The sequence below is a fragment of the Lontra canadensis genome, unplaced genomic scaffold (assembly GCF_010015895.1).
Source record: "Lontra canadensis isolate GAN:19392208 unplaced genomic scaffold, GSC_riverotter_1.0 scaffold118, whole genome shotgun sequence".
Taxonomy (NCBI): domain Eukaryota; kingdom Metazoa; phylum Chordata; class Mammalia; order Carnivora; family Mustelidae; genus Lontra; species Lontra canadensis.
In genome coordinates this window covers 1,608,443-1,632,396 of record NW_022631112.1, presented here as the reverse complement: position 1 = coordinate 1,632,396, position 23,954 = coordinate 1,608,443, and the positions used below count along the sequence as shown (strand labels likewise).

Genomic DNA, 23,954 nt, shown 5'->3' with positions numbered 1-23,954 from the left:
TAGTAGGAGTTCAACAGAAGTCTATTAGACTTCTGACAATACATAAAAGTAACCAGTAGAGGTCATACCTTATTAATATTTTTGAGTCCTCTTTATGTCAGCATTTAGATTAATAAAGAATTGTTACTTAATACACTAAAATAAATCCAGTAAAATTTTATCTCGGGTTGTTGGAAATGGCCTGTTGGCTGCCTTGTACAAATTATCAACTGTCATGTAAAATAGAAGTACTGTATTAATGAAATTAATGAAATTGACCATTAAAACCACCTCGAGCCTTTTAAAACATGTGCTCTATGGATGTACATTCTAGAATCTTGCATCAGCATGTTCATTTATGAAAATACACGGTTCAACTCTCAAAATTCCTATTTGGCATGTCCTGTTGTTTAGATTCTAGATAAAAGAATTTGTATAAAATAAGTATAAAAAACTGATGGAAGTTCTTATCAAAAGATTGTTTTCTCTTTCAAGGAGATGGGTCCTGATGAGTATGAAGAGATGGAAGAGGAGGAAGAGGAGGAGGAGGAAGACGAGGACGACGATGACTCGGCGGACATGGACGAGTCTGACGAGGAGGATGAGGAAGAGAGGCGGAGGAGAGTCTTTGACGTGCCCATTCGCAGACGCCGCTGCTCTCGCCTTTTTTAGGGAGGCCGTCCTGATGGAAGCGCTGGCATGAATCCAGTTGTTAAAGAGATTTCCCAATAATGTAAATAATTAAATTGTTCTCCACGTATAGCAGGAAAACTAGCATGAGATATTGTTCCATGCCCTGGGTTCTATGAGACAGCACGTTAGGAATTGGATTGTTTTGGTTTGCTTTGTGTTTTGAGGTAGAGGAGAAAATGGGAATCTTTTTTTCTTTCTCTCTCTTGTAGCAGTCAGAGGGAGAATACTTCTCTAGCTAAAGAAGAGACATTTCTTAGTTTCACAATATTTTATACTTCTACAAATACGGAGATGGGAGGGAATTGTTTTGAGTAAGGATTGAAAACGGTAGCAGAAATATCTACACAAGGAGAGAGAGAAACTATGAATGATTCTGTGAAAAGACTTCTTGCAGTTGTGACTTATTTAGAAATGAACATAATTTGTAATTAGGCTAATCCATTGAGTGATTCCTATATATTTTGTACTCACAGGGAACTAACTAAATAGCTTGAATGCTAGTTGTTTGTCCTTTCTTAGACAATCTATCCTTGAATTTGAAATTTTCATCACTACAACCTTGAACTTAAAGTCTTCATCACTATGACCTTGGCCTTGCATTTAGTCTTCAACTCTGCCAACCTTGAATTTAATTTAAAATCTTCAACATGACAACCTTGAATTTAATTTAAAGTCTTTTAACGCTATGACCTTTATCATACTGTTCACAGATGCATCATTTTTGAAATGTAGTGTGTAAAAGTATTGTGTTGTTTATTAACAAGAGTCTTCACAATGTCTTATGTAGTCTGAATTTGTAAATACTGCTTCCTGTTTTGTTTTTCCTTTATACACTTGACTGTCTAACTTTGTGATAAGTGACATGAATTTTATGTTAAGATTAAGTATGTTTTCCTGAAACATGGATTTTTTTGTAATTATATAATTGAGAGTTTGGAATGAAATCCTCCAAGTGGCAAAAACTCACATTTTAAAAACGAATTTTGGTTCTGATCCTGTATCTTGTGTAATTGCCTATTTTCCATAAACTAATACTAATCAGCCTTTGCTGTCAGGATGAAAAAGGAAATCTAAATTTATTGTTCTGTTGCCAGAGGGCATTCCAGAGTATTTCCTGGCTTTGACTATATCCTTTCATATGCTCTACCTTCCATTTTCCCCAAGAGTACTTTTTTTTTTTTTTTTTTTTTCTTAAGATCTTATTTATTTAGCTGAGCAGGGAGCCATCCCTGCTCACAGGGTTCCATCCCAGGACCCTGGGATCATGACCTGGGCCCAAGCCAGACACCCAACCAACTGAGCCACCCAGGAGCCGGAAGAATGTTTCTTTTGTAGGGAAAACTGTAGGAAGACAGACGTGTATATAGGATTAAGCAGCTGCCCCCAGGCACCATGAAGACCCTTTCCTATTGGCACATGTCAGAATGTTCTGAAATGGAGTAAGTAGTTCCTGCGTTTTAAAATTTTATCATCAGGTTACCAAATCAATCTATTATGCTTATCTCTCCTTAAAAAAAAAAAAAATCAACCTACTGATTTTTTTTAAATAAACTTTCCCAATAAAAGAATAATTTAAAACTAGTTAAAATTGAAAGTTAAAGCTATTCCCAGGATTCCTTGCCATTTTTGCTTCTTTGTCTTTTCTGGTTGATCTCTCCTCTCAGTTCCCAGAGTACTCATGATTCCCCAAATCTTCCCTGCAACCTCATTCAATTCTTGTTCCTTAGAATACTTCAGGCTTATATATCCTCTCATCTAAATTCACATTGTCTTAGTATGTTGAGTGAATGACCTGTCCTTCATACCAAGGTGTGATTGATTAGTTGATAACACGCTCAAGTGTTATTTCATCAGCAAGAGTGTGTTTTCACACATAGAAGGGCTCTGACAGTTGGCCAGTCTACCCTTTTGTAGAGCAAAGGCCATTTCTGGTTCTGAGGTGAGACCACCACCCATCTTTGACTCTTTGTCTAAAGCTTGATGTATCAATTAGGATGAGACCAATACCTAAACAGCAGCAAATAGCTAAGGGTTATTTTTCTCTGTGAAAAGCCAGAGGTAGGTAGCTGAGGACTGACACAGTGGCCCAGTGGTGTCTTCATTCCAGATTCCTTCCAGATTTCTGTTCTGCCATCCCTAGCACAGGGCTTTAATCATAGAAGTTTACCTCGTGGTTGCAATATAGCAGCTACAGTCATATTCTATCCCAGAAATAGATGGATGAGGAAGGGTAATGAGAAAAGGGACAAATTAAATGGAAAGTAAAATCAAACATAGGGCTGGAGGGGTAAACCAACCAGGTCTCCAGCAGTGATGAGGAGGATAGAGAAGGGGGGCGGGGGGTATTTAACACCGGCAGCATAAAGACCTGCTGGGAAGAACTTGGAATTCCACAAGTAAGACATGCTTACAGGTCTGAGTTAGGGCAGTAGCAGTGGGAGTAGAGTGAAAAGAGGATGAAACAGTTATCTACAAAAGAAAGTAAGTAGGAGTTGGTGATCAGATGTGAAAAAGTAGAAGAAATCAAAGGTGACTCCCAGGTTTCTGGCTTCATTTATGCAAAAGAAAATGCAGGAAATAAAGTTGGACACTGGAGATGAGATTTGGGTATATTTTGAATTCAAGATGCCTGTAGGCCATACAGATTCCAGCAATCAGTTGGGTGTGAATATGAAGACTGAGAGCGGTCAGGGATGGACAATAAAGATTTGCAAATGATCTGCAAACATACATATCCCCAAGGCAAAACTGAGCGGATGCAGTATCCTCTCCGAGGAAGCACACAGCAAAGGACTCAGTCCAATCCTGGCAACACCGGATTTAGAAGAGGTAGTGGAAAAGTCTCAAGACTGAAAAATCAAGAAGCTGGAAGCAAAACTAGGAGAGCGTGGCATCTCAGAATCCAAGAGTTCCAAGGAGGGAACAGCTAACAGGTTAGCTAACAGCTAACAGGATGTGTATGAGAAAATGCATGTGAAAGAGTTCTGTAAACAAGGAAATAGCATGTATTCACTGTTTTAAGCAGACACATTTTAAATATCAAAGCAAGTCCTGGTTTGAGACTCCCATTCATTGAGAGGAAAACCAAGATTTGGGCACCACCAATGGAAAGTTTCATTCCCTGACATCCCAAAGACACCAGAGGTAGCTTGGTAGGTCATGGTAGGTCATGGTAGAAGGCACATGTCATAATTGGTTATCATATGATTTCCCTGCATAAAATGTATCTCAGGCATTCATGCAAAAAAAGGAGACTATGGGTGGGGGAGCACCTGGGTGGCTCAGTGGGTTAAAGCCTCTACCTCCCGCTCAGGTCATGATCCCAGGGTCCTGGGATCAAGCCCTGCATCAGCGGGCTCTCTGCTCTGCAGGGAGCCTCCTTCTCCTCTCTCTCTGCCTGCCTCTCTGTCTACTTGTGATCTCTGTCTGTCAAATAAGCAAAAGCTTCAATAAATATAAATAAATAAATAAATAAATAAATAAATAAATTAAAATCTTCAAAGGAGACTCGGGCTGCAAGCCGGATTGGATAGCCAGCCCTGCCAAAGTGGGAACTTGGCACGGGCACAAGAAAGTTTTTTGAAACATTATATTTTTAAATGAAGGGAACATCAGAATTCATGGAGTTACATATTTTTGTTTCCTGTAAAAAATCGGAGGAGGACACTATAAATTTTCTGTCTTGGGGATTTTAAAGGTCAATCTACTCGTAGTCACAGTTTTTTTGTTTGGTTGGTTTTTAAAGATTTTATTTATTCATGAGAGACGGAGAGAGAGGCAGAGGGAGAAGCAGCAGGGAGCCACGGGCGGGACTTGGGAATCATGACCTGAGCCAAAGCCAGATGCTTAACCGACTGAACCACCCAGGCCCGCCGAGGTCTCCCTCTCTTTCTGAACCTGGGCGGGGAGCCTGACACCTTGCGAGGAGTGGCTGCCCGGCCGTCGCTCGGGTGTTCTGAGAGCGCGCGTAAGTGCCAAGGGTCTGCATACTGCGATAGGACCCGGGTGACCTTGCACTCCCAGACCGCTGCCCTGGGGTCCGGGCGGAGCCTCGGTGGGGGCGGGGCCTGCGGGAGGGGGCGGAGTCCGGCCCACCCAGGTTATAAAGACGGGCGGGGCGGAGCGCGCAAACAGCGCGGTGTTAGCAGCGGGAACCGGTTGCGGGAAGGTAAGGTCCGAGGCGGGGAAGGGCCCGAGCAGCAGCCCGAGCCTGCGGCTCCAGCGAGCTTAAGCCGGCGTGTGCGCTCACGGCCCGGGCGTCTGGGTCCGGGCGGGCGGAGGCCCCCGAAGCAGGCGGGTGCTGCGGCCGTCCTCTCCAGACCCCTCCGAGCCGCCCGCGGCTCGCAACATCCCTGCACCCGAGGCCTTTGGTGGCCTTCCTGGGACTCCCCAGGGAGCCCGGCGGAAAGCTGGCTTCCATTGTTTAACAAAAAGAGAAGGGCGGGGGGCGGGGGAGAAAGAGGGCGCTCTTCCCGAAACACCCCAGATTCCGCGCGCGGTGCCCTCCATGGCGCGGGCAGTATCTTCCCGGAACCCTGCCGCCTGCCGTCGCGTCACTGTAGGGAAGCTGTCGTAGCTTAGCGAGGGGGAATCGCGCCTTGAAAGGAGGTTAGCCCGCTCCCCTCTCAGGCGAGTGGTCACAGGCGTGGTCTAAACGTACAAATTTGGAATTGGGGAAAAGGACGGGGCCGAAAGGTAGACATTTTAAGTCCAAGTCTGGTGTGGCGTTTTGTTGGGCGGGGCTCCACCGCTCCCGGAGTCTGACAGCCGGGTTTTAAAGAAACGTTAGCTAGTGGTTTTTTGTGGTTGCTGGTGAGAAGCAGGCTCTCCCCGGATGCTGGAAAGGTGCCGTGTCCCGTTTGCCCCCTCGCTGGCACACACGCCCCGTGTCCGGGAAATGGCCTCTCGGAGGTGGCACACCGAGCGGGGCCATCTGTGACTCGTGCTGGCGGCTGCTCCTGACACTGTGCCCGCGGGAGGCCCCGTTTGTGAAACAGTACACCCCTCCGCTGGCCCCGATCATTTTATCCTTTTTGAGGGTGTTTTCCCGTCCGCTGTGTCCATTTTGAAGGCGCCGACGGCTGTGACCAGCTGAGTCTTAAAAAATCCTGTTCTCACCGGGTGGTGACTTTCCTAAAGAGGTCACGGGGGCCCCAGCGGAGACCTGGCTTCCCCACCCCTTTCACCTGCAATATTGCCACTTCTTTCTAAACAAATCAGCCCCTATTTTACCGATTTAGAGACACAGCGCCTCTGCCATGTTAGCGTGTGATAATAAATTTTTGAAAGGGAGGGAGAGACTTCAAAGTCAGTGGTTAACCCAGAGATGATTTGGTGTTCAGTTCACAGGGAAACACTTCTTTCCACCACTTTGTCCGGCCTTGTCTGGCTTAATCTGTTGCCTCTGGAAGCCGCCTAGAATCAGGTACAATTTGAAGCCTGGTGTGCAGTGAACAGAAGTGGTGAGTTTGCACTTCCCTACCAAGTTCGTGTGTCACAGGGTAGTGTTTAGGGGCCGGCCAATACCCCCGGGTTTGAACCTTGGCTCTGCTGTTTACTGGCTGGGTAATCCTGAGCAAGCTCTTCAGCTTCACCTTCATATCAGTAAAATAATAGACCCATTCTTCATAGGGTGTTATCAGAACTAACGGAGAAAATTAGTGGAAATCAGTGTGGCACCTGTTTGTGGAGAACAGTGATGGCTGTTAATATTTTAGGGACTGTTGCTGTGACCCCACAGCAGCTGTTCTTGTTCCCCACCAGGGCATCTCACTCCCAGTCCGCCAAGAAACCCACACCAAGCTCAGAATGTTCACTGAGGAGGAAGCAACATTTCCCCAAACTGTGGTTATTTACTGTGGTGGGAAGTGTATAATCCCAGGGTAGGGAGGGAGTAGCCTCCCTCAGATCCACACAGGCCTGTAACTTGGGGGTCCTGTGTTTTCAAAACAAAAACAGCAAACCTTTTGCCGAACCCTCATGTAAGGAGAACAGCCCATTATGCTGCATGGTTTGGAAGATAAAAGCCCACATTAAAAGGGCTTTGGAATGATGAGAGCTGGTGTGTAATGGAATTCGTCTTTCACAGCTACAGGTCCAAGCTTTTGAAAAGAAGCAGATTTTCAAAATTCCTGGAGCTATATCTTTGGGCCAGGCTGCCACAAACAAAGCCAAGCCCAGAGGTGCTTGAGGTTTTCCAAAGGGGAAGACATATTTTTACCTAAGCCCCCGATCTTTGTGCAGATCTTCGCTGAACCTTCCACTGTGCGAGCATAATCTCAAAGGGCAGGGCCTAGAGGAGGATCTCTCAGAAGAGGCCCTCTTGGGAAAGCTCCCCAGCACTTGGCGGCCCTGGAACAGATGGCAGAGGGGCCCTCCTGAGGCAAGCTGCCAATTCATGTGGTTTAAAGAGTTTTGGGGTGGTCATCTCTGCCAGCAGGACCTCAGGGTGGCTGGGAGGGGCTGGCCATTATGAAGGCGGCTTTCTCTTTGCCTCTGCCTTCTGATGCAGTGACTTCTTGAACTGAGTAGTTGATTTCTGTCTGGGCGTCTCTGCGCACATGGCCCCTGCAGGCGTGGTGTGTGGCCAGGATAAGTACGCAAAGCTCCAGGCCTCCTGACAGTATTGCTAAGCCCCACTTCTGAGCTACCAGCCCCTGCTGAATGGAAGTGGGTCCACCCTGTGTGGTTCTGCCACAGTTTGTTGCCTTGGGACGGTAATTTCATACCCTGGGCCTCTGAGAATTTTCCAGAAAATGAGCACATTGGGTTTTATTTTTAAGGACACTTCTAGCCTTAACAACGTTCATCAGCCTCTAAGGCACCACGGTCCTCGAAGCAGGGACGAAACTGCTGGGAGTCTCTTGCAACCGTGCTGATGTAAAGTCTCCTTTCCATGGCCTCAGCTTAACTATTTTATTTCAGAAGCTCAAATCACAAGAAGTCTCTCCTCCAGAGCATTTAACCTCAGACCTGGGTTTAAATGCTGCTCTATGTCCCAGTTTTCTATTGCTGCCGAAACAAATCACCACAAATTTGGTGGCTTAATGCAGATTTATCAACCTTGCGGTTTCCTATGTCAGAAGTCTGTCCCAGGCCTCACTGGGGCCGCGTCCTTTCTGGAGGCTTTTTTTTTTTTTTTTGAAGAGAGAGAGGGAATATGTGAGCAGGGTGAATAGGGGCAGAGGGAGAAGTAGAGAGAATCTTAAGCAGGCTCCACGCCCAGCATGGAGCCCAGTGCAGGGCTCGACCTCACAACCCTGAGATCAGGAGCTGAGCTAAAATCAAGAGTCAGTTGCTTAACCAACTGAGCCACCTAGGCACCCCAAGATTTTATTTTTAAGTAATCTCTACACCCAACATGGGACTCAGACTTACAACCCTGAGATCAAGAGTCGCATGTTCCACAGACTGAGGCCCTCTTGCTGCTTCTGTTTTCCCATCTCTCTTACAGACACTGCTGCCTTCCTCATCCTCTTCATTGTAATCACCCACGTGATTCTGGATAATCCAGAACCATCTGTAACCTTAACCTCCTCTACAAAGTCACTTGCCATCTAAGGTGGCCGGGGGATTAGGGTATGGACATCTCTCCAGAGAAGTGTTATTTATCCTATCTACCACTGTTGCCTTAGTTCAGTCCCTACCTCAACCTTCAGTTCCCTCCTTTGATAAAGGGAGACAGGGATTAAATTTACTTTACGGCATTGTGTGAGGATTCGGTGTAGTTACCACGTCAAACAGCAGCGCAGCAACTGGCCATAACTTTTGCTCACTGAAAGAAGTGTTTGCTTACCACTGGCATTCAGTGACATCGGACCCAGTGTCCTCACACGGGCCCATAAAAGGAGAAGCAACCTTTAATTATTTAATCAGAACGGACAGCTTCTCTCACAACATCGTGAGAGAAGCTTCCAACCCGATCTAAAGTAGCCTGACCCTTGTCCCAGGTCACCCACTAAGCCAGTGGCTCTCAGTGTGTACCTGGTTAGAAATGCAGAATCTTGGGTCCCGAAACCTGAAGAGTCAGAATTTCTAGATGGGACTCAGCATCTGAGCTTACCCGCCCTCCAGATGATTTTTTGGCCACTCAAGGTCTAGAACCAGTGCTGTGTCCTTATTTTATTTTCCTGCTAGTCTTTAGCGCTAGCTGGTGTCCACCTCTGGTAGCTTGCCAAGAGCAGGGCCTTGCCTGTTCAGCGGGTCACTAACGCAGTGCCTGGTAGGACACCTGCTCCCAGCAGACAGTTGTTGTCGAGACTGAAACTACTTCACAGTAGTAAAGAGACTCACTAGTGAATTCCTTTCTTTTGTTTCAGTTACATCATTAAATAGTTAGTGTGTTAAATGCTTTATAGTTAAATTCCTGTGGCTCGTTTAAATGGATGGATATTTGGAAGGACTGGTTGGGGCTTTTGGATGGACAGTAACGTGTCTTTGTTTTCCTTTTAAAATAATGGCATCTGGGGGAATAATGGAATCTAGGCTCACAATATCCATAAATTTGCTACCCAAAACGTTTTCGGGAACTTGACAGGGAATGCCTGTGCTTGTAAATCACCTTGCAATGTCTTAGCTTCCTTTTATGTCTCAGTGGATCCGAGTGAGTAAATAGTGATCAGGCTGACATGCATTTGTCCACTTGCTTCTTCCTTAACCTGCTATGTTTTGGTCCACATTGGGCTATGAACTTCTCAAGTCTTATTCTTATGTTTTATCATTATATAAAACCATATTGCCCTTTCACAACTGAGGAGTGGAAGTAAAGGGTTGTTGGACTATTTGAAGGTCGCGTGAGTTGGCGGCAGTGTGGGATTAGAATGTAGGTCTCGCCCTCTCAGGACTTCTAGAAAATCCCCTGAGCCTCATGTTTTACAAATACAGAGTATGACTAAAATAATTGCTGTCAGACAGACTCAGGAGAGTATGTGTACATGAAACCTTTTTTTTTTTAACCTCAAAGAAGCCAATTCTGAAAGGTGGTATGTATGTTTTATACCTAATCAGGTTCAGTAGTAGAAAAATAAAAAGTTTAGAAGCGACAAGTGAAATTGTTCATAAGTACATTATTACCCTGCTATCATTTCGAGGACTCTTTCTATAAAAATGTCTACTGTTAAGAGAATATATTTCGGTATGAATAAGCTACCGATAGTTCTACCATTCTTTCAACCACAGGTTCCGAAAATGTTCAGAAAAGGTGGTACTGTATTCTAAGCATTGTATCTTTAAGAAACAGGAATAAGATTATAACTTATCTTTTAGACTGGCTTTTTCCTTAATACTTAATTCCTCATGGCTGTGCACTCCTCCCAAGGAATTATAGACTCATTTGCTTCTAGGCACATCTGTTGCCAGATGTTTGCTATTTTAGACAATGGGTATGTATCCTTGAGTGAGTAAGGAGTGTTTACCTCATCCTGTGATGAGACGCCAGAACTTCTGAGTCAAGTGCAGAACCTCCCAGGAAAACCTGTCCAAACTCCCTGAGGCTGGCTTCAGGTGAGTTTTACAACCCCAAAATGGTGTTTCCACTGGGCTCACCCATCTTTATTCAGTGGACCTTATTCAGAGTGGCTGTGGTCTGTTTGCAGTCATTATATGCACTTCGGCTGTTTCGATGAGTTCACATGTTTGGAAAAGAGAGCGTTGAGGCCCTCTGGCTGCAACTTGCATGGAAGCATTTGGCGTGGGTGGGTTGGAGGAGTCAGTCCAGCTCCTCTGCCTCAGCCACCATCTGATGAACGTGCATCATTTAAAGTGTCCAGTGGGGGCTGTTTTAGACCAGGGGGAAGTATTTGAAATCAGGAGGTTCAGTTTGTTTGTGTTTTCATTCCAAGAAAGATTTGCCAAGGGGCGCCTGGGTGGCTCAGTTAGTTAAGCGTCTGCTTTTGGCTCAGGTCAGGATCTCAGAGTCCCAAGATCAAGTCCCGTGCCTGGCTCTCTGCTTAGCGGGGAGTCTGCTTTTCCCCACCCACTCTGTTCTCTCTCTCTCTCTCTCTCTCTCCCCCCCAAATAAATAAATAAATAAATAAAATCTTAAAATAAAATGGCTCTAAAGACTTACTGTAAAAAAGAAGAAAAGAAAAAAGATTTGTGAAAAGGTAGGTGATAGATGCCTCCCCGAAGGGAAACATTATGGGCAGATTTACCCAATATTTCTGATTATGGAAGTCATGCCTGGCTCCTGAGAGAACGGTTGAGGAAAGTATGGCAGAAAGCAAAGGGTCAGGAAGAGAAATAAGAAATCATAAGGAATCCTGCTTAGCATCCTCTACTGTCAACATTTGGGGGGCATTTATAAAATCGCTTGAAAACAACCAGGTCTTTCCCATCCTCTCTCGCCCCCAACTCCATAACAACGTTTTGCCCTAGGAAATGGTATATTTTTGTCATGGTTGTTGTTGAAGACTTGGTCCTACTTCAGTTTGAACAACTTCCCCTTGGTATCCACACACTAGCCCCTTGCTTCCTCCACGATCTCTGCCCTCCTGCAGCCAAGTCACCCTGTTGTGACCCTCAGCCAGCTGGGTGGCATGTTGAAACCAAGACCTGACACCCCTTCCAACCCAAAAAGCTGGGAGCTGCTCGATGTTTGGGGCCTGAGATGTCCGCGGTCCTTTCATTTCAGGGTGTTTGTCTGGGTTCCTCACCGACGGCTCCCTACTGCACCCACCCTCCCCCAGCCCTCACCCCCCAGCACCCCCTCCCTACCCAGCTGCTTCCTCCCGCTAACCTCACGACTTTGCAGTGAGGCTGTAGTGGCAACTGCTTTTTGAGCGCCTCCCGAGTGCCAGGCATTGTTCCCTGCGGTCTGTGTCCTTATCGCCAGGCTGGCTGAAGGAAGAGCAGCTCAGAGGTTGAGTTAACCATAGAAGTGGCAGAGCCAGAGCTGCCGGATGCCATGATTGAACTCTCCAGACCAGACTAGAAAGCCTCTCCCTTCCCCAGTTCTTGGCTTCTTTTCTGCTTTTGTTAAGAGATGAGCCTTTCTTAGGAGAGGTTCTTTGTCATGAGGTCCATCCAGGAACCCTGCTCCCTGTGGTGTGGCACCCTGTTTGTCTGTCGTGGTAGTGTCATTCACGCTAATGGCCACTCCGGCGGACCTGATTCCAGCAGTTCCCGCCAGCCTGATGCCTCTCCAGCTCCTGAGCCGGGTCGGGAGCTCCCTCCACCTCCTCCAGGGGGGACACTGGATGTTGTAGCCATTGTGCTCGAGTAGCTCCTGCCCCTCAGATGGATTCCTTCCTCTCCTTGCTCACTCGCAGGCAGCTGTTCTCCACAGACCTGAGCCCTGCCTCACTTGAGCATGTAAATCCTTCTCTCTCCCCAGAAACTCCTGAGCGAGAAAAGCTGGAGTGGGGAGCTGGCAGGGGGCTGAGGCCCGGGTCACTCACTGGTGAGGGGAAAGTGGCTGGGGCTCCAGGTGGGGGGCACGGGGTGCCAGCAGGAGGGGCCGAGTGAGGCCTCTTCCTCATCCGTTAGGGGGCAGAGACCTCAGGGCCCCAACCTCTCAGGGTCAGGGGCCAGGAAGAAAGACCTGCGGTTACTCAGATTCTCAAATGGGAGGTGCGGTAGACATGCACTTCCGGGTCAGGACACGAGGCCTGTGGGTGACAACCACCGCTTCCCTGTGCTTGGCTGTATCTCAAGCACGTACTCGTTTAACTTGTTTTATCCCATTGAATCCTCATGGTGTTGGGAAGCGCCTTTGCAACCCCTTGTTACAGCTGAGGTAAAAGTGGCTCGGGGGGGCAGTGACTGAGCTGGCCCTGAGGGCCAGGCCTCTGGTCTGCCAGCGTCCGAGCTCTCCACCGCTGCCCTTGGCCACCTCACGTCCTCACTGTGCAGGGTTGCTGAGGACAGCTAAGCCCCAGCAGGGTCAGCATGGGGGGTGGTGGCCATTCATAGGCTGTTGTAGATATTGAAGACCCCAGAGGGAAGAGGACGTTACTCAACTTGTAAAGGAAGGCCGGGCTCTGTTTGGTTTTCTTCTTGCGTCCCCCACCCAGGAAGGCAACCCGTCTCTTTCATCCAGGCATGACCTCCTCTGTGTTTTTGACTTTGGGTAATGCCAGAACCTGTTCTTTCTGCTTCTCAACCCTCCCCTGACCTTGATCAGTTTCTGAGCAGCAGATGACCTTCAGAGATATAGAGATGACATTCCTAACAAGGTGGGGGCTGTTCACCCAGCCAGAGCCCCGGGCTGTCCCGGCCTGTGGGGCTGAGAGGAGGAGAGCATGGGCACCCTGGTTTAGAGGCGCTCTTGCTTCCTTGTTTTGGGGTGGGGTCAGGGAAGTAGTGGTGGGATTGGGAGACCCCTTAGATCTGCCACTCATGGCTTAGACTTAGACAACAAGAAACTGCTCTGTGTTTTAGCTTCCTTGTCAGGTGAAAGGAGGGTTTGAGTCATTTCAGCCCTCCCGTTTCCTCCCCTGATGCTCACTGCCACACACGTAGGCATTAATGTAAGGGCACTGGTCATCGAAGTTACCAGGACCCCTCTTTACTTCCCCAGAGGGGAGGAGGTGAACAAGGCGCTGTCTGCATCACGCTTGCTAAGACGGGGAGCCAGAGCTTCTGGGCCTGCTGAACCCTTGCTTCCTCTTCTGTGCAGAAAGCCTGCCAGTGCCCTCCAGGATCACCGCTTTGGTCTGACACACTTAGTGGCGTGGCCTGGAGAGATGGCCCTTGCTAGGCCCCCATGCTCAGCCAGCAGCTTGGGGTGGGCCAGCACGGTGGGAATTATAGTCGCAGTATTATTTTTCTCGTATTCTCATTTGACTCAACAGCCCTTATGGGGAAGAGAGCATTATCCCCACTGCATGATCACGACCACTGCAACTTGGAGGGACTGAAGTTTAGTCAAAGGTAACTCTTTTCTCCTGGCCACTGTAGGTGGGAGCTGGAGCAGGGCCTGGCTCTTGCTGACACTTGGCCCGCTCTGCGTTGACTCCCGGTAGCTGCCCCTCTTGCCAGGACGGGGAGCATTTCTTCAGTAACCTGAGATCTGGGGGCAAGAGGAGGGACCAGGAAAGTACCTTGGCTCATAGCAACCCAGACCAATTTTTTCTGTGCTAACTCCTTCCTTATGTTTCCTGAAGGCTCCAGGCCTTCCTCCTGTTGGTTTCTGAAATAGCCAGCAGTCCTTTGTGGTGCAAGACAACCCTCTGTGTCCCTTCCTTGCAGATTCTGTGGACAATCACAATGGGAAGCAAAGGAGGCTTCATCCTTCTGCTCATCCTCGCTGTGCTCTGCCGTTCAGGTGAGTGGTCCGGGGGCCATGGATTTAGAGCATCCAGGTCACCTTGTCAGAAGCTTCCTTTTTCTTAGGCCTCAGGGAGACGGAGTGGATGCCACTGGCCTCGGACCTGGCTTTGCTTCTTTTGCCTTCCAGTGTGACAGGTCTAGGGCTGTGTGACAGTTCCTTCCTACATGACATTCTTGCTCTCCTTGGAGCACCTTCCTGAGTGACACCCCATCCTGGGTGACAGTAGCTTTCGGGGGAGAGCAGGCCTGGGGGTACACGTAGCAGCTAAAGTTTCTCCCTCTCACCAGCTGTTGGCGACCCCAGTGGGCCCCAGCTTTAAAGTGCTGAGCTCCTTCTGCACGGGGGCGACTGCTGTATGATAATGATGAGGACAACGATGACGATCTTAGAAGCAGTGGCAGCAGCCCGTTCGCAGCATTCATGTGCCTACTGCTGTCCTCAGCATTTTGTGTGCACTTGGTTACTGAATCCTCATGTCAGCTCTGTGAAGTAGGTCCTGTTTTTGCCATCATTTTAGCAATGAGCAGAGTAAGGCCAAAGAGATGAAATAATTTGTAAAATGTCACACACAAGTGGTGCAGCCCGAATTTGAGCCCCAGTGGACTGGCACCAGAGTGTGCTCTGAACTCCTTCCCAGCCACCCCTCCCTGGTTCCTGGAAGTAGTTGCATGTTCCCGAGTCTTAGTTCTTTAATGGTAGAAACACCTTTGTTACTTGGGTGCCTGGGTGGCTCAGTCCGTTAGATGTTCAACTCTTGATTTCAGCTCATGTCCTGACCTCAGGGTCGTGTGACTGAGTCCCAGATCAGGCTCCACACACAGTGGGGAGTCTGCCTCTCTCTCTGCCCCTTCCCCTGCTCACTCTCTCTCTCAAATAAATAAATAAATCTTAAAAAAAAAAAAAAGGAACAGCTGTGTTACTTGCTTTGCTTCATGATAAGGATCAAATGTTTTTTTCTGCCTTTGGTTAGTTCGGCCAGTTTTTCAGAGGTTTTTTTTGGTGGGGGAGAGGCAGAAAGGGAAGTAGCAATGCAAGGAGCAATGAAGAGATCTCTGCCGCGTCCGTTCATGTCTTAGATACTGTTAGCGTTAGCAACTACCCTATACCGAATTTTTTCTGTGTCCTAGGGATGGTGCCAAGCCTAGTCTTGCTTAAACCTTCCAGCCACCCCATGAGGGATCTTTGTTGTTATTCCCATTTTACAGTTGAAGGAACTGAGGCAAAGAAGGAATTTGCCCAAGGACACGTTTGGATATGCTTTCCCTTTCTGAGAAAAAAGAGCCCTCATGACCTGTCCTCCCCACCTCTGTTACTGGCACCTGGGGTTGGTGGTGATGGGGCTCACGACATGCTCATCTCTGTTCTTCTGCCCGGTGTATTTCCTGTGATTAGAATCGCCTCCTCGTGCCCAGTCTTCCCCAGTAGGCATCTGCTTGGGTGTGGGGCCGGCGCCCATGATGTGACAGGTCCCCAGCCCTTCCACAGAGAGTCAGGGTCCGTCCGGAACTCGAGCCCACGCGGGGAGACGCTTCCCTGGCTGCTGCCTGGGCTCTGAGGAAAATGCAGGGAATCCTCCCTCTCACCTCCATTAGCCCAGAGTCGGATCCCCTCACAGTTTGTGCCCTTTCCTTTCCTGCTCTGGACTGTTAGAAGAACGTCACAGTTAAACCACACTCGGGTTTCAGAACTGATGGCCTGGGTTTGAGTCCCAACGCTCCCTTTGTAACGTGGGAGATCTGGTTTTCTCTTCAAACACAGAGCTGGAGGTCACAGAGCCTACCTCTCGTGACAATTCTGCCAAGATCCAGAACTTAGCCTGGAGGTATACGGGATCCCTGCACACCCCAAATGAACACGTTAGCTGTATCTCTGCCCCACAAAAAGTTAAGGGTGAGCTTTGGTTCCTCTGTTTTCAGCGGGTTCTCTAGAAGCCAAATGAGGTCTGGCTTTAGCCAGGAGAAGTCAGTCCTCAGAACAGCCTTTTCAGGTGTCCCTCCCAAGTATCCAGGCTAGAACATTCTTCCCTCTTATATCCTCCCCTCCCATGCACGTGTACGCATCTGGAACAGGGAGGGGACTGCAGAAAGATCACATCTTCGTCCCTTCCCATGGTGGCTCCCCTCTCACATAGGCACGACTAACACTAACAGTGGGAGGGAGGAGACAGAGTGGGCTGTCGGAGCCCAGCCCCTGGGTGTGGGGGCTGGCTCCCGTTGTGCTGCTTTGGGTGTCCTTCGGGTGTCCATGGGTGAGCCCCTTCACTTCTGCAGGCATCTGTCTTGTCATCTGCAAACAAAGCGAGCAGGGGAGCTTTTTTGGACTGACATTTCAAAGGTTAATCTGGAACCTTCATAAGTCAGAGGGCCCCGTGCAGGATGGGATTTCACACCGGGGAAGGCAGTGTGGCCATTTTATATGTTACAGAGAGCTTGATTCCTGTGGTGCTCAGATAGTGACGAGCCACCTTCTTCTGGCCTTCTGGAGAATTCCCCTGCCCTGTGTGATGAATGTAGGCTTTGGACTTAGAACTACGAGTCAGCTCTTGGGTTCTAAAACCCACACTTGGTCTGGGTTTAACATTACATTCTTCTATGAGATTTTACAGATTTCATTTTTGAAAATGTCTTTTCACACAGATAGGTACTACCGGATAACTGAGTATCAGTCTAGGAGAATGTGATCAAACAGAGCGTAGTCATGGCCTGGAAGGCATTTATAGAATTCTGTTAGTTTTTTCTCCTGATAGTTTCCTTTTAATATCTCATTACATTACAGATTAAGCATTTCCTTTTTGTTTTTAAATCACTTCTAGTTGAAGGTAAGAGGAATCTTCTCAATTGCCTGGTTATGTGGATTTTATTTATTTATTTATTTACTTTTAAAATGTTATTCACTTATTTGTCAGAGAGAGGTGGGGGGAGGCACAAGCAGGGGGAGCAGCAGGCTCTCTGCTGAGCAGAGAACCGGATGTGGGACTCGATCCCAGGACCCTGGGATCATGACCTGAGCCGAAGGCAGACACTGAACCGACTGAGCCAGCCAGGTGTCCCAGTTATATGGATTTTGAAATATGGAGATTCCTTTTGCACTTCTATCAGGGTCCAAAAAATGCTGCTGGAACTGTAGTTTGAGGTTGGAAAAATGTATCTGCTACGGGTTTGTGTGGGAAGGGAAGCATGCCGTGAGTTTCTGACCTCGGCCCCAGACCAGTGGCAGTGGTGGGCTCTCTTTTGCTGTCAGGAGGACAAGTCATTGGTGATCTTACAAGCACTGACAGATTTTGTTCCTGACTCTAGGTCATAGCCTGACATGCTACACCTGTATTGACGTTGAAACCTGCAACAAGACCGCTGTTTGTTCAGTTAATCATGATGCGTGTCTGTTGGTCAAAGCTGGTAAGAGGGCGCCCCTTTCCTATCTCCTCAGGGTAATGGGATGATGAGGGCACGGGAAAAAAATGTGTGTCACACTCATTCTCATGAGACCTGCATTCAACAAGTAACGGTTACCATTTAAGAAGTAAAAATAAAAGCACCCTTCATGCTTATTCTATTTTTCTACCCTCTACCACAAAGTCCTTCTAGGGGCATCATCAGGGAATAAGCTGAACATGTCCGCTAGACTCAAAAGGATCAGGAGACCCACAAGTTCAGAAAACCCTGATAGAAAGGTGGAGAAGATTAATTTCCCTAGAAAGGAGAAATCCCTCAATAAGTAAGGACACATCAGCATTATCCTGTCAGACTGGATGATCTGATGATCATTTTGATGGAAAGTCCTGGAATGTGGATAAGATTCCGATTCCTATATGGGAGGTCCTTGATTCTTTTGGGAGACAGGTCCTCTGCTTCCAGAGGAGCATAATCATTCATTATTAATCCGGAAAGCACAGTAAGGCCCCTGGATAGAATGTAGCTGTTCATTCCACAGATATTGGAAGACCAGTTATGAGTGAGTACATCCGTCAAGTTAACCTTGATCATCTGTGTCTCTTGGACCTCCCCACTACAAGAAGTGTAATTTCCAAATGAGAGAATAAAGGCAATATTATGTGTAGAGAAAGAATTAGATTCACAGTTAGGAGCTCTGAACTCCAACCTCTGTCCTGCCTCCAGAGTTTTCTCTGACTGTGGCTTTTGATTTATGAAATGTGTACGTTGGATGGTCGAGGAGAGGAGGTAGAGTAGAGCCAGAATTTTTTCCCAGCTCTCAAATCCCAGTGTTAATTACTGGATTGTTAAACTTTTATCGAAAAATTTTCCAACTTGATTGAAGTATAATTGACAGGTAAAAATCATGTATACTTAAGGTGTATAGTGTGATGATCTGAAACTCTTGTCCACCGGGAAATGATTACCGCAGAGGTCTCATTAATACATCCATCAGCTCCCATAGTTACCCCTTTTGTGTGTGATGAGAACACTAAGATCTGCCCTCTTAGCAAATTTCAAGAACGTAATACAGTATTAGTGACTAGCCCCATCACGCTATATATGAGATACCCAGAGCTTACTCATCTTACAATGAATTGTTCAGCTTTTAAAAGTGATTCATGCAAATAACAAGACACACCTATTCAGAGTGGCCAGAATCCAGAAATGCTGGCAAAGATGTGGTGCAGCGGGCGCTCTTGTTCTCTGCTCGCGGGAAGGCAGAATGGTACAGCTTGGCATTTCTTAATAAGCTAAACATACTCTCACCCGTGATTCAGTAGTCACTGAGTATTTACCCAAAGAGATTGAAAACCCATGTCCACACAAAAACCCTCACACAGATGTTTGTAGTAGTTAAGACTTGGAAGCAACCAACATGTCCTTTGGTGAGGGAATGGGTCAATGGACTGTACGTTGTAGTGCATCCAGACAGTGGACTAAAAAGAAACGAGCTATCAAGCCATGAAAAGACATGAAGGAAATTTCAATACATATTAGTGAGTGGAACAAGCCAATCTGCAGAGGCTACATCGTGGATCATTCCAGCTGTAGAACATTTTGGAACAGGCAAAACAAGGAGACCATAAAGAGGTCAGCGGTTGCCAGGGGTTATTAGGAAGGAGGGAGGGATGAAAAGGTGGAACACGGGATTTTAAGGCAATAAAACGACTCTGTAGGATACTGTATTGGTGGATATTTGTCCTGCTTTGTCAAACCCCATACGACACCCAGAGTGAACCCAGTGTAAATCACAGACTTTGAACAGTCATGGCGAATCCATGTCACTTCGTCAGTTGTCACAAGTAGACCACTCTGGCGGGGGATGCTAAGAACAGGTTCTTTAGGGTAGGGAGGGGTCCCAGGGGGCTAAATGGGAACTCTGTACTTTCTGCTCAGTTTTGCTGTGAATCTCAAGCTCCTCTAAAGAATAAAATCTATTTTTTAGAAGGATAATATGAATCTTAAATATTTTTCTTCTTTATGAACTTAAGTCCCAAGACATCAGCTTGACATGGGATAATACCAGTTCTGGAAATAGAGAAATTTCTGACCTCACAGTAAGACAGATCCTACCAGAGCACCTCAGTCCCCCTCCAGCTCGGATTAATGTCACCTGGGAGATGCATGGCACACTGTCCCCACAAACATGAGTCAAAAGTCAGGTACTCCAGTGGAGAAATCACTCCACTGCTCTAGCCATACCCCACCCCCTCCCCTGCTGTAAAAGAAAGGAACATTTCTCTCCCGGGGTCAGTGGATAGATAGAGGAGAAAAGGGTTATGTGGGTGCTGTACAGATGAAGTCTAGAAGAGAGAGGCAGGTGCTGGGTGTTCGTTCAGCCACTATTTACTGGCATCCCAGCCAGTCCCAGATCTATAAACCATGTGCTTATTAGACTCTGGCATAAGCCTTTGGTGATAGCACCCAGTGATCGTTGCCGGGATAACCTCCTGAATCAGGGGTGGGCGTAGAGTTGCCAAGGACAATGAGGGACTGTTTCTTGGTGATGTTAGACTCAAACTGCAGTCTTCAAAGAGATCAGGGATGATGTGCCCAGCAGAGAGAAACTCTAACATTCCAGGGACCTCTGATAATCCACTTTATTTGGGTAATTCTGCTAGTGGCCTGGTGAGGCGCTCTCCATCGCAGGTTGTTACGCAAATGAGATCATTGAAGTAGAATCCTTGGCTCACTGCAGGCCACGAGTAAATGATTCATTGGTAGCAATTATTAATCAACCACTGTCAGCTTTCTCCAGGCTGTTAGGCGCCTCCAGTTAAAATTATGGGAACGTGAATGTTTTTCCAGCTCCAGTTCCTCGTTAGGATCACGTAAGGCAGTAACTCGTGCCATTCAACAGCATCCTCTAGTTCAATATTAGAAGCATCCGCTTAAGTACTTATCAAAAATAGAGGCCCTGGAACAGTCTGTGGCCTCTGCCACTTGACCAGACTTCGTCAGAAGCCAGCCCAAATGCTCGTCCCCTCTGAGGCGGAAGATGGAACAGTTGCACGGGCAGTTACAAATATAGTTAAGTTCCCAGCTATGAATGAAATTAAGTTAGTTACAACAAGTCCTTAAGAAGGAAATAGGCATTTGTATGGGTTTTTTGTTTTTGTTTCTGTGTTTTTTTCTTTCCAGCATAGAGGATAATAAGAGAGCGATCCCAGGGCCAGCACTGTCCCTTCTCTGTCGGGGTGTGTCCAGCAGCTAGCACGCCATCTTGGTGCACACTTATTTTTTGGAGAGGAAAATTGACCATAATGCTTTTCAACCAGCACACTGGTTTTCCCTTAACATAATTTTTCTGAATATTCAAAAACCACAATAAGATACTTGGCATAGATACTTTGGGCCTTTATTTTTCAAAGTGTGTAGAAATTGGGGGCCATAATGGCATGTTTTTTGGGAAACTCTTCCTGTATTACTGAATCATCTAATGATTTTTAAATGAAGTTTAAAATATTTTGAAAATAAATCCACCCGATGACTTTAAAAAAAAAATCTCAATTCATATGGAAATATATAAATGAAGGGTAGTCTTCTGGGAAGGCAACCCCAAGAATCCTAAGGAATCTTTCCAGAGAAAATGAATGCATTTACCCCCAGACATAGACTTCATTTATGCATATGGCCCCTGTTCTATATCCTGGTCTGCATCCATTCTATCAAGATCAGATTCCTATACCAGAAAACGTACATTTTACAGTGTACAATTCAGTGGCTTTTAGTATACTCACAGAGTTGCACCAGTTTCACCACTGTCTAACTCCAGAATATTTTTATCCCGAAAAGTAATTGCACACCCATTAGCAGTCCCTCCCCTCCACTCCCTCCCACACGCCCTGGCAGTTACTAATCTATTTGCTGTCTCTGTGCATTTGCCTGTTCCGAATTTACTGGAAACTGAGTCATGCAATGGTTGTGGCCTTTGTGACTGGTTTTTTCCACCAAGCAGAGTGCCTTTAAGGCTCACCCATGCCATGGAAGGTATCAAGACTTCCAATCCTTTTTGTGGCTGAATCACACTCTACTTTTTGTTGCTCCATTCACTTGTCTTCTGGGTTTCCACTTGGTCGCTGTTTTGAGTCATGCTGCTCTGAACAAGCTTTTGTGTGAACATAGTTTTCAGTTCTCCTGGGTAGACCCTGCGTAGAAGTGGAATGGCTGGGTCATATGGTAACTCTTTTTTTGGTTTTGTTTTTTTTTTTTTTTTGAGTATAGTTGACACAATATTACGATAGTTTCAGGTGTATAACCTAGGGATTTGACAAGTGTGTGCGTGATGCTGTGTTCACGAGTGTACCTATCACGTGTCCCCTTATACCGCTGTTACAGTATCGTTGACTGAATTCCCTATGACATGTGTTCCTTAACTGGACGCCTATATCTCGCTCTCCCCTTCACCCGTTTTTACCAACCACCCACTCCTTCCCTCCTGGTAACTACCAGTCTATTCTCTGTATTTATAGGTCTAATTCTGCTTTCTATTTATTTATTTATTTGTTTTTTAGATTCCACTTATGAGTAGAATCATATAGGATTTGTCTTTTTCAGTCTGTACTGAGTATAGTACCCTGAGAGCATAGTACCCTCCATGTATGTTGTCTCCAGTGGCACGATCTCATTCTTTTTTTATGGCCACATGATATTCCAGTGTGTGTGTGAGTGTGTGTGTGTGCGTGTGTGTGTACCACATCTTTATTCATCTATCAGTGGACATGTGGGCTGCTTCCATGTCTTAGCTATTGTAAATAATGCTGCTATAAGCATAGGGGTGCATGTATCTTTTCAAATTGGTGTTTTTGCTTTCTTTGGGTAAAGGCCCAGCAGTAGAATTACTGGATCATAATGTATCTGTAACTCTGTTTTTTAACTTTTTGAGTACTTGCCAGACTTTTCCAGAGAATCAGTGCCATTTTGCCTTCCCACCAATGGTGGAAACAGGTTTCCAGTCTCTCCACTTCCATCATCAACCCTCGTTCTTTTCTGGTTTCGATATGACGGTTAAAGCCGTCATATCGGGTGTGAAGGAAAACTCACCGTGGTTTTAATTTGTATTTTCCTAATGACTGATTATATCAAACATCTTTTCCTGTCCTGCTGGGCCATCTGTGTATCTTTTTTGAGGAAATCTCTGCATCTTTTGCTCATGTTTGTATTTTCATTATTGAGTTGTGAGAGTGTTTTCTATAGTCTGGATACTAGACTCATCAGTTATATGATTTGCAAACATTTTCTCCCTTTTTGCAGGTTGTCTTTTGTTTCCTATAGTGCTCGTTGAGGCACAAAAGTTTTTAATTTTGATGGAGTCCAATTTATCCATTTTCCTACATTTCTTTAAACTCAGACTCCACTTTGACACATGCAGGACTGTGTCCTTCCTTACCTACCTGGACTTCCATTGTATGGAACTCTGCCCTGATTTCTTCAAATGTTTCTTTAGTAATGGACTGATTTTTGTCTTTTAGTTTCTTGCTGTGACAGACAGTGATGCCGTGACCATTCTCAAGCATCTCTCTTAACCTTTTTCACAAGTGATGTCCTAGAGTAAATTCTAGAAGTAGGATTGTTGGATCAAAGGGCAAATGGGCTTAAAAATCGTATCAAACCTCTAATAAAACATCAGCTTGATTGGCTGTTGCAGCACAAACTCTCCGGGCTCTGATGAATTAGGGAAAAGTTCCGCCTTGAGCTGTATCATCATTTGCCTAGTTGTTCCCTTTTCCAGCCCAACAAGGATACCCGTTCCCACCCAGATGTCTCTACTGCTGGAAGTGGCTCTGTTCTAGGAAATAGAACCGAGAGGTCAGAGGCAGGTACAGAACTGTCCCCGCTTGCTTGCTTACCCTTGTGTGTGTCTTTCCCCCACAGATCCAAAAGTTTTTTACCGCCAGTGTTGGAAGTTTGATGACTGCAGCTACCTCGCCATCTCCAAAGCCCTGGGGCTGAAAAAGCTCGAGTACAGCTGTTGCCAGAAGGACCTGTGCAACGGGAGTGCCAGGGTCTCCGGGATGACAGCGTTGATGCTGTTCCCCCTGCTGGCGGCAGCCTTGACGCTTTGTCTCTAAATAACACTGGGAGGCCTTCTCCTAAACTGTCCGTGTCTTTGTATATTCCTCATTTCCTTGGCTGCTGCATGCCCAAGGCTTTATTTCACTTGTCCCGTTGGGCAAGACTAACACTAGCTTGGGCAACTTGGTGACGAGAGAGACTCTGAGAGACGTTGAAGGCCAGTCCTGTGGGCAGCGAAGACCCATCGGAGGGACACGGTGTAAAAGGGTGCAGCGCGTGCGATCTGAGCTCCGCCGCACGTTTCTTCCTTGGCTTTTCGCAAGAGCAGCCTCGCAGGGACAGCTTGAGTACCTCAGATCCTCTGCAGGGCCCCGTCATGGTCATTTCCCCTCCGATGGCTTGGAGGTGGTTATTAAGTACTCTGATCTGGCGGGGAGGGCGATGGTACTGGGACAGGGGGTTCTTTTCAATAGCCTCTCCCAGGGAATGCTTTCATCCTCTCCCTTTATGGCATCCGCACTGCCAAGCAGGCCCGACCACGCTCCCACATGTGGGCTGTCAGG

The 23,954-nt window shown here is 46.8% G+C and overlaps 2 protein-coding genes across 3 annotated transcripts in view; both read left to right on the top strand.

The window, feature by feature from the left end:
• The window catches only part of FBXO3 (F-box protein 3), a 30,845-nt gene extending 29,173 nt beyond the window's left edge, over nucleotides 1-1,672 (top strand). The window contains exon 11 of the mRNA XM_032841051.1: nucleotides 475-1,672. Coding sequence (XP_032696942.1) covers nucleotides 475-651 — 177 coding nt within the window. The 3' untranslated portion in view covers nucleotides 652-1,672. The remainder of the gene's footprint in view (nucleotides 1-474) is intronic.
• A 3,115-nt stretch (nucleotides 1,673-4,787) lies between these two features.
• On the top strand, nucleotides 4,788-23,473 carry CD59 (CD59 molecule (CD59 blood group)). Of its 2 annotated transcripts, none has more exons than XM_032840964.1 (4): nucleotides 4,788-4,840; nucleotides 13,861-13,936; nucleotides 17,239-17,337; nucleotides 23,251-23,473. In XM_032840964.1, the coding sequence occupies exons 2-4, from the start codon at nucleotides 13,879-13,881 to the stop codon at nucleotides 23,445-23,447; spliced, it is 354 nt and encodes a 117-aa protein (XP_032696855.1). In that variant the 5' UTR covers nucleotides 4,788-4,840; nucleotides 13,861-13,878; the 3' UTR covers nucleotides 23,448-23,473. The 2 variants fall into 2 exon arrangements, with proteins under 2 accessions (XP_032696855.1, XP_032696854.1); XM_032840963.1 differs by lacking the exon at nucleotides 4,788-4,840 and adding an exon at nucleotides 6,015-6,134.
• Nucleotides 23,474-23,954: the final 481 nt, after the last annotated feature.